This window comes from Oxyura jamaicensis, assembly GCF_011077185.1.
Source record: "Oxyura jamaicensis isolate SHBP4307 breed ruddy duck chromosome 5 unlocalized genomic scaffold, BPBGC_Ojam_1.0 oxy5_random_OJ106517, whole genome shotgun sequence".
Taxonomy (NCBI): domain Eukaryota; kingdom Metazoa; phylum Chordata; class Aves; order Anseriformes; family Anatidae; genus Oxyura; species Oxyura jamaicensis.
The window spans coordinates 66,713-87,034 of NW_023303968.1; the positions used below are offsets into that span (position 1 = coordinate 66,713).

At 44.0% G+C, this 20,322-nt stretch overlaps 1 protein-coding gene across 1 annotated transcript in view; it reads left to right on the plus strand.

The window, feature by feature from the left end:
* The window catches only part of LOC118157410 (RAC-alpha serine/threonine-protein kinase), a 72,829-nt gene extending 59,493 nt beyond the window's left edge, over positions 1-13,336 (plus strand). The window contains exons 12-14 of the mRNA XM_035311719.1: positions 6,233-6,320; positions 10,972-11,074; positions 11,720-13,336. Coding sequence (XP_035167610.1) covers positions 6,233-6,320; positions 10,972-11,074; positions 11,720-11,799 — 271 coding nt within the window. The 3' untranslated portion in view covers positions 11,800-13,336. The remainder of the gene's footprint in view (positions 1-6,232; positions 6,321-10,971; positions 11,075-11,719) is intronic.
* The last annotated feature ends 6,986 nt before the right edge of the window (positions 13,337-20,322 follow it).

The following is a 20,322-nucleotide window of genomic DNA, read 5'->3' on the forward strand; positions in this document are numbered from 1 at the left end:
ACAATATGCTCATTTTATACAAATAGCCACTTCTTCACATGTATCTTCAGCAGGCTTGGAACTAGCGATGCTCTGATCTGTTGGACAGATGATTTTCATGCTGCTGATAGAAATAACTATAGGCTAGACAAGCCTGCACACATGCCTGCAGCTTGCTAATTACACTGGTGCCTCCCAAGCTTTTTGGACTGTGGGCCGTTCTTAAATACTAGTTTCTCCCCAGCCACTCCGCACCCAACTTTTTAACTGTGGATTCTGCAAATCCACTGCTCTGCGTGGTGTTTTCAGGCAGTACGGAGAACCGAGCTGGAGGCGCTGGGGGTGGAAGTCCCGAGTCCCACCCTTGTTGTAGTTTTATGGGGTTTATTGTCAGCTGCTCTCACAGTGTGGTCTGTGTGCTCGGGTGGGCGCCTGGGTTACTTGGTCATTGACTCATAGTGAGATCATGGAGCCACGCTAAAGAAAACCAGCCAGATAGCCACAAAAATACATTCAGTGAAAAGTTAGATGATGCGCAATAGGCCAGTGAACATCACCCTGTTGACGTTCTGCTGGGTTACACAACTGTTCCCCCAAAATCCCCTCCTCACCAAAGCCCAGGGGTTGACAAAAGTTGGTGTCACTGTGATGTCTGTGGCAGAAAACATTGGCAGCATTTTGTTACTGCTGGTGGATGTGAGAGTGGGACGGAGGGGAGAGGCAGCAGCTTGAGGAAAATGAAACTCAGTCTCCTGTCCAGTAAAATTCCCCCCTCCCAAAAGAAGTTGATATATAAAGTGTAAATTAATTATCAAGGAGCTAGTGAATCGTGGTCTGGGTTGGTGATTTAAACCTTACAGTTAGCTGCCGTACGTGAGCTAGATGCACGGGAGCAGCGTTTGCAGTCTGCTTTCAGTAATGCCAGCTCAGCTGCAACTCCCAGGCATACGGGGGAAGTATGAAGAACAATAAATCGCATTCTGCTTTTAATCATGGCTCTTTTCTAAATTTGGTCATATGTAGGAAATCTATTTTGTAAGGGAAAAGGAATTTTGAAGTTTCTTTTGGGATTGATATAAGTTTATTAATCTTGTAACGTGAGCCTTAATTTTCCTAAGAAGGAAAAAAATCTATTCTACAAACATCTCCTTTTAATGTGGCCTGCAATTCTCCTTTGCTGCTTGGTGACATACATCAAGCGGAAGGGGGTAATCACAGCATATTTCTAGACATAAAAGAGTATTTTTCCCCCTAATTTTTTATTATTCTTTCTCTGGCTCTGCGGACTCTGACTTGTGAAGGTGGGCATGGCTCGGAGGGCTCCCTGCAAGGGGCTGAGTTCAGGTGGGTGGCTGTGTATGTGACCAGCAAAGAGGATCTCACAAGTGCTGAATCTTGGCAGGGTTTAAACCAGAGGGAAGTCCAACACTGCTTTCTCTGAATTTTGATCGTGTCTGTCCCCACGGCATGCCGTGGTGCTCCCTGCCCTGGGGCAGGCTGGCCTCTGGAGCTGAGCCTCTTTCAGATGGGTTTGTCATGGGCTGCTTTGTTTGCTTCTTTCGCTGATGATGCCGTGGGACCTTACCATGCAGGACGAGCGAGAGGAAGAAGATGCAGCATTTCACAACTCCCGTTGGAAGGTCTGATGACTGCACGGAGTTGTAGCTGTTGCTTGGCTTTGGAGGGCTGAGGCTGGTCTCTGGTAACTGGTGATCGGTCCCTGCAGCGATGCGGAGATCCAGCACTTTGTTCATGTTAGTGGTGGTGGCTCTTCCTACAACCTGAGAGCAACCTTGGCTGCAGGTGTTCAGAAAGAGCAGGGTCAGTCAAGCCTCCACCTGCATGAAACCCAAACTTTTTTCCTCGTGGAAGGCAATGATTTGAAGTTGAGGTGTGTCTGCTCGCTCTGTCATGCTCTGCTACGTGAAGGACTGACAACTGGAGTGAACCTGCCCTCTGGCCCAGCAAGGCCTGCAGCCCCTGCTGCTGGGGTTGGAGGAGGTGGAGGTGACAACTGTAGGGCTGCAGGGACCGGGGGAAGTCCCGGCTGGCTGGGGCGGGCAGGAGGCTGCCTGCTTGTGCTGTGTTGTGCTTCTCAAATAGCTGGGCCTCTTGTGCAGCAGCCTTCAGCCTTGTGGGCATCCAGAGCTCGGACGCTGCAGTGTCCTGGCTGTCTCTTATGCTGCAGATCCTCATCGAGTCCTCACAACTCACCAGGTGCCGATAAGGGACACTGAGGTTGGGCTGTTGGATGTGATGGTGTTGGTGTAAATCACTTCAGTACCAGGTTGTCCAGACCCAGTTCGGACATGAGCTGGGGCACACTCGAGCAGCTCACCCATAAGAAATCTGATCCAAGGCTGAGGAAAACATCAAAGGCAACTCTCTTTTTCCCCTCCAGATTTCTAGAAATCAGTGATGTAGAAACTTCCCAAGCCTCAGCTTCCTCAAACGTGACAGCTTTGTGGTTGCCTACCAGTGCTGGGGGTGGGAGCTGGATGGGCCCCGTCCGTGTCACACACGTGTGGCTGGGGAAGGGGTGGGGATGTGAGGCTCAGCACAGGGCTGGGAGCTGCTTTCCAAACTCTTCACCTCTGAACAGGAAAGCCCCCAAAGACTGCGTATTCGTGGCCTTTTCCTCCTGAGTTGGGAGTTACAAACTGCTGTTGGAGAGCCAGCAGTGGCCACAGGGAAGCGATGTAGGTGCAGGTCCTAAATGCTCGCACCTGGCTGACTGCTGCAGGGCTCCCAGGGCAAGGACCATAACACAGTACGTTACCGTCACCTTCCTGGCTGTGTCAGAGGAGGGGAAATAAGCACATGTGTGCTCCAGCCAGCTGAACACAAACAGCTTTTGCTGGGCTGATTTTCCTGAGCCCAGTGGGTGTATTTACCCTGTTAAAGAACCACTTCTGGGGTTGGGGGTGCAGTAAGAGAACTCATGTGAAAACAAAACAGCAGCCCAAATGTGGAGCCATAAGCCGACTGTTTCCATCTGAGGATGGTGCACATGAGAATCTGTGAACACCAGAAACCTGTAATGCAGAAGTACGGCCGTCTTCACGTGAGGATTCACAGTCACAATCTTTTTGTGGCTCCTGAAATGGTGCAGCACCAGAGCAGGATGGTCAGAGCAGGTCAGAGTGAAGGCGGCTTTTGCTTTGTGTTGAAGCCTTGCTGCCCTTAGGGTAGAAACTTTTTCACTGTAGGAGTTTGTGGGTTTCTTTTTAAAGAACCAGGAATGGACCGCTGGGTGCTGCGTGCTGCTTACCTTTACAGGGACAAGGACAGAAACAATGTTTTTGCTGCGATTTGCTAATTGCAATTGTCTGGTCTGGGATGATAATGTTTCCACTGTGCACACAATATATTTTTATTTTGTATATATAAAATACATATTTATATATATATATACACATATAGGGTACATATTTTAAAACATTTTTGCAGATGATTATAGTATTATAGCTGATTGCCCTTGGCTTGCAGAGCATGGGAGCTTACGATGAAATGATCACAGTAACTTGCAAGCAACACACAGTTTCATAAAAATTAAAAGTGTGGAAGTGGTATGAGCTTAATATTAATGGTGCTTTTAGTGGTAATTTTTCTCCTTGGGACTTAACTGAAACACAAAAGCTAAAGTTCTCAAACTTGGATGGAAGCTTAATGAATAACCAGCAATGTTCAGCAGGTATATTTTAAGGAGACCAGTTAAGACAGATTTTTTTAAAATGCTTTTCACCCTCTACACTTCCTGTTATGTTTCCTTGTATACTGTAATCCTCAGTGGACTTTTATTTTTAACTGCTATTTCTACTATTTTTGGTTCTGTTTGAAGACTTACATGCATAAAATTTACCTTCATTGCACAGGAGTCTTTTTCAAGACTTTTGTTCATGCTGTATTTGTTTTTGGTTGTTGCATGTCCTTACGAGAGACAAACTCACTGCTCTTTCAGTTCTCAGTGTTTCTTTAAGCATGCTTTTTGCATTAGGTGCTGACGTAATGTTGTTCACCTTGAAACGGTCTTTTCATGATAGCTGTAAAAGCCACAAATATGTTTTGGACTAAGTTCCTATCCAAAACATGGGTTTTTTATTGTTTTTCCATTCAGTTGGAATGAATTTGTTTAATAGTATAGATTTTTAAAAGGTAAGTAAAACATCTGGGGTTTCTGTTGGCATTTCCCTGAGTATGTATTTGCCCTTCATGGAACAAAGGCTCGTAATAGATAATGTATTCTCCAAAGCACTTGTGTATGGCTGCAATCAGCCAGCCGTTCTGCATACTTGTGCAAAACAGTATTTAGGTTCTTTGTAGCTTCTAGTCACTTCATAACTCCCGAACTTTGATGCTGGAGTACAGCCTGCTGACATCTGTGAGTAAAGAGGATAGAACTGATCAACTCCACCCTCTTCTTCGCTGGCCATCCTCATCTGCACCGGGGAAGCAGCGAGGAGCCTGATACAGACTTGGCAGAGCCTCTGGACCTGCAGGGAACCAGCCGAGAGATGATTACTCACAGAGTTTGTCTCTGTTCCCAGGCTACCCTGGAGTTTGTCTCTGTTCCAGGTGGCTTGGCAGCTGTACACCATGCTGTCAAGCAGACGGGAGAGCCATTGTCCACTTGGTTTGGCCCAGGAGGCTCTAGGCTGGACTTAGGCTTGGTCTCAGCGTTTACTTGGGGTGGGAGAGTGTCCCCTGCATCGTGACATGAAGCCTGGGGTCTGTCTCCTGTTCCACTGCAGGTGTCCTGGAGGAACAGGAACGAGCAAACCTCTTGGGTTACTACTGTGGTACTAAATAAAACAGGGCCAGGAGGCAAGCATGGCTGCTGAACTGCCTGTCACCTCTGCCATCTGTCACCTCTGGTGCAGTTGTGGCCTCAGCCAGCTTCTTCTCTCTGCAGAGTGCACAGACGTGGCTGAGAGCATTGCCCACACCAGCATCCGTTCCCCAGTGGCAGCCTGGACATGACCTTGTTTGATTCCTTCCACCCCAGGCAGTCACACCACGCTGTGCCATTGCACTGTGGCATCGAGCTACGCCCCAGAGCATGCGCTAAAAAATACCACGTCAGTGGGCTGCAGCACAGCCTTCACATTATTCTGACATGGTGAACTGCACCCCTGACCTCCACCCCCAAAAAATAACGTATGGGGGGATGCGGGGCCGGCTGCTGTGCAGCATGGGTGAATGTTTGGGCAGTTTGGCTGCAGGTCCAGAGAACAGACCTTGCCCCTTTTCCTTTAGCAGTGTAGTTACAGCCTAGGTCGCTCAGAGCTGTTCTTTAAAATAAGGGGTAACTTCCCAGTTCCCCAGTGGCATCGGGGTGATGCAGCAGGAATCGGGGGCTTGCAGATACTAGAGGTCAGCCTGGATGAACGTGGCAGCGCTTTTTGCATTTAAAAGCCTGAGAGTCTCTTAACCTTGTAACCTGAAGTGAGTCTCCTGCTGATTACTCAGTGTGTGGTTGGTTTTCCCAGCGCATGTCTTCGCGTGCAGATGCGGTTCAGTCTTTCAGAGAACACTTTAACCTCCACAGCAGAATTTAAGCATCTGTTAGCCCGAGACTGCAACTGAACTGATTGCATCTATAAGCTGTGTGGACAGTTTTATTTTGGAATAAAAGTGCTTTATCTTGATATACCTTTAAGTCAATAAAACACCCTTTGTGCTTCCTTGAAGCTGAGGAGGAGGAAAGATTTGCATACAACGTGATATTATCACTGCAGTTGTCAACTGTTTTCTTTAATGGAAATTTAAATCAGATGGCATAAATCAGTTCGTCTTCAGAATCCTTGCCTCTCTTATGTTTCAAAATCAAATTCAGTTTTACTGCCGCCATCGCTCTGCTCTTGAAAATTATAAAGGGTAGTTGCTTGTCAATTTAGAAAGGAGAAAGAGATGGGTTGCTCAGACCTTTTATTCGCTGCATCTGCTCAGGGCTGTAGGACAGCATCCCCTCTGAAGGCAGATCTTTTGAACTGTGATTTTTGTTTGTTAAAGAGAAACTTTGGTTGCATGCTAAGATATCTTAGTATGTTTTCAAATCTTTTAGAAGAGCAATGTTGTGATCTGAAGTGTAGAGTATCCTACAGCCCTTGCACAAAAACCAAGAGTGAAGCAAATGCCAGATGCTCCAAAATGTATTATGTGAACTCAGAATTTCTTTGGTACCATTTCATAAAAACTGTATGAGAAAAATAACTGTACTCAAACACTGATTTATTTATTTTGCCCCAAACAGGTTAGGTGGTGGTCCTGATGATGCAAAGGAGATTATGCAACACAAATTCTTTGCTGGCATTGTTTGGCAAGACGTATACGAGAAAAAGGTACTTAAACAACTGTTCTCCCAAGGTGAATTACAGCTGTCGGTATCCTGAATGGTTCAGATTTTGTTGCCCTTGGTAAGGTGTACAGAAGCTCGACATGGAAGAGGTTTGCAGTTGTTTTATCAAGGCTAAATTGATTCTTGCTTCTTAAACTGTGGCTGGATTACTTCTGAACAAAAGCATTTCTTTCCCCCAGTGAGGAGTGTCTCTCAACAAGATACTTGCTTCTGTCACTGAATAAATAGGATGTAGCCAAAATTGCTTCCAAGTGTAGACAGCATATAAGTTTTTGAAGTGACATTTCCTGTGAGTACTTGTTGCCATTTTTTGCTATCAAATGATGTATCCCTTGTGATTTATGGGGCCCAAAAGTTAGGTACTGTTGGTTCCTGAGCACCTGGAAGTAAAACTTTCTAGAAGCAGAAGTGGAACACTGCTTGTTCCCTCTGTTTTTCCTGTCTTGAATGGTGAAATACGACTGAATTCAGCAGGCAAAAGGAAGCGAAGGCCTATGCATCAAGTCAAACCTAGCATACATATATTTTTGGTCATTGATGTGAAGTGGCTGCACTTGGTGGTGTTTTGCATCAGTTTTCCTTGAGACCCGCTGAGTTTGTAGGCATTCCAACGAGAGAGACTGAGATGGGAGAGACCTGTCCCTTTAGCACGAGTGACACCAGTTGTCTCTGTCGCTCTGTCCCTTCATTCACAGGTAACTTCACGCACTCCTCCAAGATGTCTTGGTGCTTTCAGGGGGTCCTGCTGTGTTCCTCTCCCATTTGATTCTCACCAGCCACGTTCTGCATAGCACTCACACGAAGTGCAGCTAACCAAAGCTTGGGTCTGGTGATTCAAGGCTCCCACCTACTGACACTGTGATCTCAGCCTTCCCTCATTTCCTTCCTTCCCCCTGCAGCCCCATATGGTACCTGATTTAGTTTAATCTCTAAGAACAGTTTAGTTCTCCCTCCAGTTGCTGGAAGCAGGTAAGAAACATAGCAGAAAATGAGTTTTGAATTTTTCCTAAAACTAATACAGCACAGATTTCGTTGACTTAGAAGTCAGAACAATGCCACAGCTTTCCGTATTGCGGTGGAAGAACTGTCCGGTGCTTTCCTATTACTGAGAGTTCTCTGTTTCCTTCTTGGTCACTCCTTCACAGATTTGTATGGCTAAAGGAAAGTGAAAAATGAGAAAATGGCTTTTTGTGCCCTGAAAGCGTATGTAGCATTTAGACCTCCGTCCTTTCAAAGTATCCCTTCAGAGAGAGCTGCATGCAGCCAGGAGGTAGATATGGGCAGGAGGGAATTGTGAGGACTTCTTCCAATATAATGTAAAAAGTATATCTGAATTACTGTTCTAAGCCATGGGTTATCCCCTTTTTCACCCAGCTGGCACACTGCAAAACCCCCAGGTATTTAGTTTAAGGTTAAAAGTTGGTAACAGGGTTCAGGTATTTTCCGTGGTTACTTGCTAACAGTATGATGGTAGTCCTGCTTCCCTGAATGGAGGAGAAATCACACAAGCCGGAGGCAACTTATTTATCTGTGTGATTGAGGAAGCCTTCATAAAATATCCCACTGTAGTACTGACTCAGATTGCTGTGGAAATTACCAGGAAATTGCAAATGTTGAGCATTTTGGAGAAAATAGCATGCTAAGTGAGCCTGCTTCTGCCTTTGGCCTATACAGGGAGGCCAGATTCTGGTTTCGCTCCTGTCCCGTTAGGTGCACCTGTGATCGGATGTAAACTGTTAGCTATCGTAGAAATAACCATGCTGTGTCAATGAAGATATTTCAGAAAGCCTGTGAGTAATTGCTGCCGGAGTTCTGGGTGGTCCGAGGAGGATCTTGCTGTATTTACCTGAAGTGCGGTGTCATGGAAAAAATCAGGATTTTGTCAGCTGCCCAGAGGTGTTCGTGTGCTAAGCTTGGTTACCCGCTACCTCCAGATAACAGCGGACGTGTTTGTGAGCATGGGCTTGGGGTAATCAAGAACGCTTACTTTGTAATTAGGCTTTTTGGAAACGTAGTGTAGCTGTGAATTACGAGCAGTTCTGAATAACTGGGGCTGTCCCAGGAATTCAAAATATTCATTAGGCCAGCCTGGAAAAGTGTTGCGATTTGTCTCTGCTATAAAGAAAGGTGCAATTTAATTTGCAGTCTTTTGCCCACATTCAATTGAAACGTACACAATGAGATTTTAATCACGTGTTGTTTTTGCCTTGTCTTTTTTGCCTCTTAAACCAACATAAGCCTGCGGGTGTCAAGCTGGTCTGCAGCAGTGGGAGGCTACAGGTGGCACCTCTCTGCCAGTTGAACTGCAGAGCTCTTGCGCTGACAGCTTTTCAGTAAAGCACCATATTTGCTTGGTAAAGCCAGCATTATAGCTTTCTGCGGCTTCCCCTCTGTTTCCAGCTTCATGTTCTGAATTTGACAGCCAGGAAAAGAATTTTGTCTTGTGGGTGCATCATAATCTCTCTCAAATTGCTTTTAACAGATCCTAAAATAAAAGGAAAAAACGACAGAGGCAGCGCTTGCCCGTTACACACGCCTTGAGACTTAGGGCTGCCGCTCCCAGTCCTTCTGACGTGCGCAGTTCAGGTGTCTGCTGCAGTGCCCGAGTCCTAAATCACTCTGTGCTGCGCACAGCGAGCTACAGCAACTGGGAGCGTGGCGGGTGCCAAAACCCCCGTTAGCTTAAAAGGGCAGAGAGCTTCGGATCCGCACGCACGCAGCTCGTCAAAAACATACCGAGGTTCCCTGTAAGGAACAGGCTGCTGCAAGGAGAAAGGGAATGGAGTTAAAATGTGAAAGAAATAATACTCGTCCCCAACGGGGCTTTTAGACATCATATGCAGATTTGACTTGAGAATAGTGTTATTAACATTATAATGCACAGCGTTCCCGCTTCAGGAGGACTGTGAGGCTCGGAGTGACTGGTGGCTTTGGGATATCCTGTTTCCTTTTCCTTTTTAAATTCAGGACATAAAGGACCTATTTTTTGATTATTTTTTTACAGGAATATTTTCCAGGCTCCTTTGAGGCATACTTGGGAACAGAATAATTAGCAATTAGAAAAAAAAGTATGGATGTATACTGTAATTTGGCTTGCTTATAGTAAAGTTAGGATTTTTATGTCCCTTATTTTTTAAAGATCGGTTTAAAACTGTGGAATGTTTCTTTGTATTTGGAAATAGCACCATATGTGTAGATCACACTTCTTAAAGGCTTTAAATTGAACATGAAGGAGCTGTATTGTAGTGTTTGAAAGACAGGACAACGCTCTGTCAGGTGCTCTCAAAAAAAAAAAAGTGATAGGGAGCCTGAAGGTAGTGATTTTCTTAGCTGTCTTGCCAAGCAAACGATTCTCCAGGTGTAAGTTGGTGGAAAGGTTGGAGGTGGGGAGATGTTTCATACACCCAGGGTTTGCTGATGGTTTGCTTGTCTTGTGTCAGCGTCGTTCTGATTTCTGTCAGAGCAGGAGCACAAGTCTCAGGGTCACGGCTTAATTCCAGCCGGAGCAGTTTACCATTTGCTTAGATAAACTTCTCCCTGCGGTTTCAGCTTGGAAGCCATACACTTCCTCAATCACGCTCCTAAATTGTTGCCTGGTGTGGCCGCGTGCTATTAAAAGATGGCCACGTTTAACCCCAGCGGTGGGCGAGCGGCAGCCCAGTGCCGAGCACTATGCGTGTCCTCTGTGGGAGGGCGAGGAGCCGTGTCTGCCTTCTGCTTCCAGCCTGTCGTGCAGCGGGGAAGGTGAGCGAGCTCTGAATCCCAGCTCCTTTGCCCTCCAAAGCTGTCCGTGTTCCAGCTCCGTGCATCTGCGCGCCGCCAGCCCTGCCACCCCGCTTCCCAGGCTGCCGCCTCCTCCGGCCCCAGCCAAGCAGCTCAGCTCCATCTGGAGCGCCTGTTGCCGGCGCTTGCCTGCGTGCACGGGGATGATTTCTCACCCTTCTGCCCATGCAAGTTTCAAGAATAGGATGCAAACAGTGCCCTAACAAGAGGAGGATGTTACTGCATGCTTTTTTTTTGTAAACACTCCAGTTTTTCTAAGTTTAGAGTGGATCCGAAACTACTTTTTGGGGACCTGGAGCACAATGCTTGATGTTGCTGCTGCCGTGTCCTAAATTCTGCCAAGCAGGTCCAGTCTTCTGCACGTGCTCTGAGTGCATGGACACGGCAGCTCTGGAGCTTGAGCTTTCTTGGGAACGTTACCAGCCTTATGATGATGTGTGAGGCTAGCTGATCAGTTTGGTAGTGCTGAACACGATTCTTATGCGTTTTCATCCTCAGTTGGAAATCAGACTAGATGCAGCCTACAATTTACATCTAATTAGGTAGGGAAACGGTATCTGCTATTAATTTTAAACATTTATATGCATGTTATTCATTACTTGAAGCAACATTAGGAGTGTCAGATTTTCTTTCTGCAATTAAATTCTAGCAGCAAAATGCCTTAAACGACCAATAAGCAGGATGTGCCCACCTAGCCTTACTGTATACTATTTTTTTATGGACTAAGGTTTTTTTTATGTTCAAAAACATACAAAAAGCCACTCTAGCTTATAACTCTACTTCAGAGCGTACCTGTTTCAAACAGTACTTTAAGAACGTCTAAACAGACAGTATTTTTCTATTTTTTGCAGCTTGTACCTCCGTTTAAGCCACAAGTTACATCTGAAACAGACACAAGATACTTTGATGAAGAATTTACAGCACAGATGATTACAATCACTCCACCTGACCAAGGTAAACTTTTCCCAAATGTTTCTCACTGCGTCCTCCAGACCACCAGAAATAATTTGCTGCTAGGTCATCCAGTCTCTTAGAACATACAGAAAAACATCCATTTCAACTCTTCCACATGTTTTTCCTGCTAGGGAAATGAAAAACCCGTTTTAGAGTATATTGATGTCATTTGTACTGTTGTCTTCAAAATCTGGATAGTCTCCTGTTGGAAAAAAAATCTGTTCATGAGCTTTGCATGTGTACATCTGTTCACACACTGGTGTATGTGCAGGCAGTCAGTTGAGTATGGGGTAATGTCCATATTCAATCAAAATATTTTTCATGCTGACGGAGCATGTTCAATACTTTGAAATAGCAATTGCCAGAGATTCAAACACTGAACATGAATTTGAGCAATGCAACCCCTGGCAATTTCAAATGGACATCCAAACAGCGGAATGCATATACAACAACCGGAATTTTCTGATGCCCATTGAATGGGGCGAGATTTCAGACTTGCTGTGTCTTTATCCTTTCAAGTTGTGGAAGAGAAAAGCAAGCAATGCTGAATTTTCTGAGAGCTTTATTGTGCATTACTGTTTGCTTATGTACAATAAAAAGGTTACAAATGTTGCCTAATGCTTTTTTTTTTTCCCCATTTTTCAGATGACAGCATGGATTGTATAGATAATGAGAGAAGACCTCATTTTCCTCAGTTCTCCTATTCAGCCAGTGGAACCGCTTAATATTTTGCAATGTTTTCCCGTTCAGAAACAAAACAGACTGCATTTTGGGGACCTTACTTCAATGGACACTAGAGAACTTTCTATATTATCTGAATTACAAACTGTGTTTGTATTACTATTTAGATGAATTTGTAGGAAGCCTCACAGATTCTGTATTTAAAACAATTCTTTGATGCATTTTTGAGAAGGAAAATGAATCCATTCTTAAAGTATTACGTCAAGGCTTTTATGCTGAATGGTGTTTTTACGAATATACACCAAAACTGTTTACTTTAGAATTAATTAAGGTATTCAACATATCATCAACTCTGACCAGAAAATCCCCTTATTTTATTTATTTCATACAGTTCATTATCTAAATATAGAATCTGCACTCTGAACAATTAGATTTATATAGGAAGATATAAGACTTTAGTAGCTAGTGCAATAATATAAGCAACAAAGTGAACAAACTCTGGAGGGTTAAGGTTCAAACTCATTTTGGACAGCAGTGAAATGTCATCCAGCTCCAGAAAACCACCTATAGGAACAGCATTAATGGCCTCAGTGAGGTAAATCAAAAAGCAAGAGTTATTTTTGTTATAACATCTGCTACAAGACATTACATATCAAACTGAATCCAGTGGAATCTAGTCCAATGCTACATCGTACAGATGAGTATTCCGTGCAAGACAGTGCATTTAATTATTCCATTTGCGTAGAGTTTAGGAATACTTCATAGGATTGGCTTCTCAGAACATAGAAAATGCTTACTTTACCAATCTAATATGAAATGCAACAACACAGAATCACCCACCTGCACCACTGTATACAAATACCATACAGGTCTAAGTGAGAAATCGTCTTTACGAGTGAGTCAACCAGACAAAAGTACATTTTGGCACTGAAGTAATGACTTGTTGCCGCTTTTTTTTTTATGGAAAGATATATGAATATATATAAACACTTAATGATTTTTTGCATCATGCCAGATCATTTCCTCTTTCTTGAGTGTGCATTAAAGGTATCAGCTGACAGTTCATGGTGCCTTCTCACTCTTGAAGATTCACTTTAACAGTGTTTCCCATGTATAAAAAAAAACCTAGGTTGAAACTTCATATGTGTTTGAATAATAATGGTGTTCAAAAAGTGAATTTTTTTTTCATTTTTAATCTTAGTGGAAAAATTCCCCACACCCTGTTTTTGTTGTATCATGTTTCTTTGTAATTTTCATAAAAGCAGTCTTATTCTGTCTCTCCTGCGAATGAATTTATTCCATTGTAGGTTGCGTTCTCTTAAATTGCTTATTTTTTGTTTTTCATTCTCTTGACTGTATAAAAATGATGACATGTACTGCAGTTAACTAGCATTTATTTTTTTTTATTTGAAAGGGAGTATGTTATGAATACCCTTGCTTCCCCTTTCCACCAGAAACTGCTGTGTTTGCACAGAGAACCCATCATCTTGACTTTTTTTTTTAACAACATTCAACTTTAGTATTTTTACTTATGATATGAAAGTTTCCCTCCAAATACTTAAATAAAAATTGCTTTAACAAGTTAGGTTCTTATTTATTGTGGTAGGAAACTTCCGAAGTTGTAGATACAACGTTCACTCCAGTTACTAGCCTGTGAAGTGTGCACGTCTTTGAGAGATTTAAGTTGTTTCATCTCTGTGCTGATCATAATGCAAAGACAATTTTGGAAAATGTTTAAGAGAAATACACCCTGTTCCAGAAGTACATGGTCCTGAGGTGAATGAGGACAAGCCTCATTTTGCTGTCCTCCTGATGCCAGTGAGATTGTGTTACTGATGCCCTGATCTTCAAAGGTATTTCTATTCCAGTCACTCTGGCCAGTGTATAATAGATAATACTGCATTTCCTTTCTAGGGACTAGTATTAATCGCTTCCAGGAGCTAGTTACACAAGGCTGAAATCTCCTTTTTCAAACAAGAGTACAGAGGAAAAGGCAAGAAGATCCAAGAACAACTCTAGTGTGCTTCAAACTGAGCACAGAAGTGGCAACTGTAGTAAGCCATTAAATATCCAGAACGTTTCCGGGTTCAGGGAATAGGCTGTCATTCCCAGTAGAATTTACAGCACATTTAATGCAAAGATGGAAGGTGAAAGGAGCAATCTGTTTCTCTATAGAGGGTACCTTAAATTGATGCTGGACTGCCTATTCCCATTCTGCAGGTCTGATCTACCTCTTCTCCCTTTGCTTCTAAATCTTAATCCGAGTTTGCCAGCCCAGGGATGAAGTCCAAAGAACCCTTCTGCATGTCTACAAGCCCCGACAAGTTCTGAACTGACACACTTTGTGCATCCAAATATAGGCAACACAAATGAGCAAAGGTTACCATCATCTGCCCCAAGGAAAATCTGGTTTTCCAAGTGCAGGAACAGATGTGGATCAGGTTGTTCTGGTGAGGCTGATTTTGTCTCGGTATTTTTCTGTCAGTTGCTGCTATTGGATTTTTGTTCCATGTAAGATGGAGGTGGGGGGAATGGGGGTGGTTGAAAGGCTAAAAGATTCTAGGAATTTTAACAGCGTTAGCAACAGTGAACTGAGGGCCACACCTGAACGCAGTGGGGTCTTCTGGGTGTTATATCTCATTTCACCTGTGAATATTCAAAGCCTGTCATCTGTGGTTGAATATTTATCTGTTACAGCTGTCTACTGCAAACATAAAGCATGTTTTTTAAGTTTGGATTTAGCAGAGAAAACTAGTAGCTGTTTTCCATGCTGTTGTCCTTCCCTGTCACAAAAGTCTACGAACCATCTCATTCACCTCAGATTGCTTTTGTATATGCAACAACTGCTTAAATGTTGTACGTTTGTTTAGCTGTTTTATTTAAAACAAAACTCTCCAAACCATCTATGCTGCTCAGACCTCCTTGTTCTTCCCTTTGGTGCTGACAAATGTTAGCATGTTCTGGTGGTAGATGTTGCAGCAAGGATCATTGATCTGATGCTTTATTTTCCTTTTCACTATGTGTTCCTGTACTGAGTGTGACTCCTCCACTGGACCGTGCTACTGGTCCTCCTTTTTACAGCCTTCTCCCATGTTCGCTGTCAGTGTTTCTCCTCTACTGCTGCAATGCTGGTCTCAGTGTCTTCTAACCCCTATTTCTGTGCAGCCATTTTTGCCTTCAGTTTTTTACTTGTACGTGGGAGGAATGTCCCCCAAACATCTACTGAACTGTTCCCTTCCTTGAACTCATGCTTAAAACTCTCCTTGTTGTGATGGCAAGTCAGGTATCCTGGCTGGTCAAACGGACCTGTGCCATCTCCTGCCTTTTCCCTCTTTATTTTTTGTCTTGCGTCTAATCCTTGACCCCGAAGCATCTGCAGAGGTTAGGGTAGTTGAATCCCATTTTGAGGTGAAGATGGTGCCTCCTGAGCACTGTGCTGGGACAAACGCTAAAACGTCTGCCTGCAGCACTTTGGTCATACGCGTGCACTGCAGCCCAGGAACTTGGTTGTAAACTCAGGCTGGGAGGAAAATGGGAAAAAGAAAACAACACAACCTTCGCAGCTGCAGGTAAGTACCGTGGCTCTCTGTGTGCCACTGAGGGCAGGCAGGAGACAAGGCCAGCTGAGTGCTGGTCAGCACAGACACTGCTGCTTGTGCTGTTTGGGGCTGAGAGGCTTTGGCCAAACCTGTGTGATTGTGCACATTCCACTTTGTGTTCTCCTGAGAAACCGAAACATCCACTGCAATCCCATCAGGCTTGGCAGGCTGTTTTCTCTTTAAACTGGGAGATGACCGCTGTGGTTTATGGCATCCAAAGTTCTGCACAAACTCTGACCTCTCACCTCCAAAGCAAAACAAACTGCTCTTTCTTCATTTTTCTTTGTGCATCATCATCTTTCCAGAAGGTAAGCTCTGCATGCTCCCCAGCTGCTGCGCTGCTCTCATGCAGGCCTGAAATACTCTGCTGTTTGAATTTGCTCCCAGTTTTCCAAACCATGGTGTTTTTTTTTTTTGAGATTTGAGGTGAATTTTTTCCTTGATTATTTGAAATTGGGGGTGAAGTTCCTTGTATGTAGCTTGGATTGTTTACGTGCACTTAAATGATCAGTGCAAGAGTGCTGTACTCTTTAATACTCGTGGTTCCTGAAAGAAAATCCTTGTCAGATAAAATAACCTTTTCTTTTTGACAAGCCTGTGCTAAGTCAGGTTTTATCTCCAGTAGCACAACTTGGGATGGTGGTCCAAAATTAGAGGTCCCAATGTATGGTGGGAACACAAACTCCAGGGAGATGGGGTTGCAGAAGAGAAGCTCGCAAGCAAAAAGCACCTGAGAGCATTGCACGAGGCTTCTGCCAGGAGTCTGGGAGTTGGTAAGTTCGGAGGAAGGTTGGATTTGCTTCACTTTGTCTAAAAGAGTTAGGGAGGTAAAAAACACATTTGAAGAAATGAGCCTATGTAAAAGGATCTTGTTTCTTCAGCGCTGCAAATGAGTGTGTTTGTCTTCCACTTCGAGCTCAATTTTCTTAATAACAGGGAGGTTAATTGCCACTAGAAGTAAAACGAAAAGAACATACAGTGCCTATAGCAAATGAGAGCTTATTATCCCAAATGCAGCTGAGTGTACAGACGTTTCGTAGTTCTGTCTAATGGAACATATGTTGCATTCTAATCAGGTGATGACTGGTTGCTCTGTGTCTGAAATCATTTTAACAAAGCCATTTTATTACAGTAGTCCCTGCGTGCTTTTTTTCTCTTCCTCCTCTTTATTTGTTTAGTTGTTTACTGCTGGTCACCCTCCTGGTGTTGTGGGCATGGTGGGTCCTCTGTTGAGGACCAGATGAAGGACTTTGTATGGGAAAACACTTCTCTGTGTTTTTTCAGAGTGCTTGTAGCTCTGGTGTTTTTCCTTCACTGAAGCATTGCTTCACGTGGTTGTGCTGCTGCTCACTACCTCTTTCCCTAGAGATGGACTTTGTGAACATCCTCCTGTGTTAAATGTAAGCCCAGTGATCTGGTTTTTATTTTTTTTTCACACTGTTTCTTCCTGTCTTCTGTCACATCGTTGTCCCTGCTTGTATTTTGCATCTTCCTTGGGTCTCTGAGTTTGTTTCAAGAAGCTAAGCACAGATCTCACAGACTGCGGATGAGGTATTTTCAGAACTCTGAGGGTCTTTACAGTTCTGCATTTTTTTAAGTTACATGCTCACCCTGCAGCAGGTACTAAAACTATTTTGAGAACAAGAGTGAAAATTCATCACAGAAACAGATGAGAAACACAACTTAAGAAATTTATTCTTCTCTGAATTTGAGAGCCCACACTTCAGTGAAAGAGGTTCTTTGTGCATTTTTCTCTGGTGTGTATTTGTACCTCAGGACTGACAAGACCTCTATGCTACTTTCATGAAAGTCTGTGTGACCGAGCACCATCCTTGCTTTGGATGCTCCCAGTAGTACAAATCACCTGTTTTTTATCATTTTACTTTGTTGCTGGTGCTGGTCATCCCAAGTTCCCTGTAATTACTGATTTAAGCAAAGTATGGATCTTTGTTAAACTCACGCACGTTTTATTGCGTTATGGTTGGAGATTTTTTTTGCGGGTAGTTGTCCCAGGGGTATGAGAAGTACGCTGTACCTAGCACGTTGTTACTCACCAAGCTGGAGCTTGTCAGAGCAGCCCTCTAAAGCAGGAGCACCAATACTTGCCCTTGCGTTGCTTAAGCTGGCTGCAGGCAGGTGGGATGCTCGATAGTCCTTCCTGGCATAATGCAGTGAATTATGGAGAGAAAACCTTAACAGACATTTGCACTTTGAAGTGAGGGAGGATGTCTGCTTTGCAGGAGTTGCAATCGAGCAGGACCCTCTGGCTGTTTCTGACAGGCTGCATTAGCAGGATCGCCACCAGTTACTTCCATCCCTGCTTGGATGTGGAGCTTGCAGCTGTTTCTTTCCGCAGTGCCATGCCCCAGATATCTCCATCCCTTTAATGCTTTGTTCACCTATCTGATGCAGGTCACTCACAAGTTCTCGTGCAGGCTGCGGCTGCCAGCTCCCTGAAGGTGCCTTGCACCCTGAGCTTTGCAGCTGTACCCCACAGATTTCCAGATGCTTCCAGTTCTCTGACTGCTCTTGAAAATGGCAGCGTGATTTACAGTGCCTGACGTAACCGACTCCAGCAGCTCTCTGCATTTCAGCAGTGCCTCAGGAGCCCATGAATGTCTGAGGGCAAGGTCTGTGCTGCTCCTTAGCCTGTTTTTATTGTTTATTATTTATTTATTTTAATTCAACGAAGTGCGAATCTGATGTTGAAGGACAACTACAACGCCTTTTCCCACACATAGGCCTGGCCTGGCCGCTTTTCTAAATGATAGATGAACTTTCCTACTGTTTGATAAATTGATGAGATTATTTTATAGAATGTATGGATGTAGCAAAAGACCAGAACACTTGCCGTTTTGTGACTTTTATCAATGAAAATAGAGTAACACTATTTTTAAGGCAGTTGCAGCATATAGTAGGCTTTCCATGTATTTTTCAGCTGCTACAATTTTTCCTTATTTTGATAATCCTGGGGAAATGAAGCTAACCAGGAAGCCAGGAATACCTGGTGACAATCCGGTAACAAGCATGAAATGAAACTGAATGAAAGCAGAGGGAAGGTGCAACTGCAGGCTGCAAAGTTGCAGAGGAAGGGAAATATAAGAAAGCAAAACAGAATGTACTTATGTACAGTGGTGAGGTTGTCATAAATTTAATGTGTAACCAAGATAAAAGGAACAAACTTAGTGTCTCCCTTTACTTGATTGTAAAACCTGAAATTACATTACCTTTCCAGAGTTTTACTTTCTGTGCTCATTTGCTCAGCTGTTAAGGAAGCAGAGATCAAAGGTGGTTGTGTATTATTTAAAATGGCCTTCCTTTGATTTGTCCTGTTTTATGCCAGTGAACAGCTCATTGAGTTGTGATGAAGGTGATGCTTCCTGCATCACCCAGTGGTTTTCCAGGTAACTTAAAGAAACTTGTCATTTCTGTGCCATCTTCCGTATCTGTCAGAGGTAGGAAAGGACAGAGACTGACTGATGAAGTTCCTGTGTGAGGCGGCGCTGCCTGCGGTTCCTCTGTGCAAAGCAGTCACCTCATCTTTCCTTTAAGATCAGCGCTGGTAACTCAGTTTTTGTTAGCAATCTCCAACAGGTTCAGCTGAAATTCGCACAGTACCAAGACGCATGTGTGTGCATGTGCAAGTAGCATATGATATGGGTACACAGACTGGTGGAGGCCCCGAGCAGTCGAGAGCTGCTAGAGAGGAAGGCTGTAACAGCACAAAGAAGCTTCCAACTCCCCATCTGGAAAAATCCCCCACAGGAGCACAGGCAATGGCAATGCCATCTGTCTGGCTTCGGGAGAGCAGATCTCCTCTCTTGGGAGCAGAAAAAAGCTGGCACATGGAGGTGGGCTTTCACTTCCCCGCCGCACTGAGCCTGGATGCAGATTGCTGTGCCTTACCTACAAAGACCAGGCCCCACTGTTCTGTACCCTCTCCCCATTCACCTACTTTTAAGTCAGTTTTGTTTGAATCCCCATTCTCTTCATTGTGCCTTTTGATGTTTTCCTTCTCACACTGTCCTTCCCATCTCTGCAGCAGACAAGAATTTTTTTCCCCTCTTTCCCCCTGCCTTCATTCATTCTTTGTTATGCCGCCTTAGCCTGTTTCAGACCTTCTGCAGTCCCTTCTAGCGGGTGTGTTAAGAACTGACAGTTATCTCTTAATTTAAATAATTATTTGTTTCTTGGGTGGTATCCTGATGCTGCTCCTCAGGTCACTACAGAGACTTCAGAAACCCAACATACAGCTATGCTCCATTTCAAACGGTACTAAGAAGCTGCAACACTCTTTCCTTCATCTCTCAGACAGGTGTGGATGGAATGACCGAAGGAGTTAGGGCAGTTATGGCCTGTGGTGCACGACTTCCTTCCCCCATTAACACTACCTGGTACGGCGTACGGAAGAAAGCCCTAGCTGTAGTTTCCAGTGGGGTCAGGGCTACGTCTGCTGCCTCTCTGGACATAGGGACTTTCCTAGAAGACACACAATACTGAAGTCAGCAGAGTACTTGGCTCTAAGTATTCAGCTCTACCCGTGCTCAAGCAATAAATCTTAATTTTACATTAGGTAAACTGAACTTTTGTCACCTGTCCCAAACCTACCTTACATTCTCTATACACCTACATCCTCAGGCTTTCCTGTAGAAACATGACATCTTGGCATGCAGTACTGGCCCAACCAAAGCAAAGAGCGCTTCTCCCCTTGAGTTTTAAAATGACTTCCTCCTCTTCCTGGTATTTTAAGTATTAACTCTGTTGTTAATCCACAACTAGAAATGACTAGGGCAGGAAGAAGAGATAACTGCCTTACACCTTTTGTAATTTGCTCCTTTTTCTTTAGTAGAATTAGAATAGAGTTGCTTTAAAAGAACTCTGGTCATCCCTCACTGCACAGCATCCATTTCTGTTCCAGGGTATCCCTAAGCTGTGTGATCTTCCACCTGGTAAACATAACAAATCTGG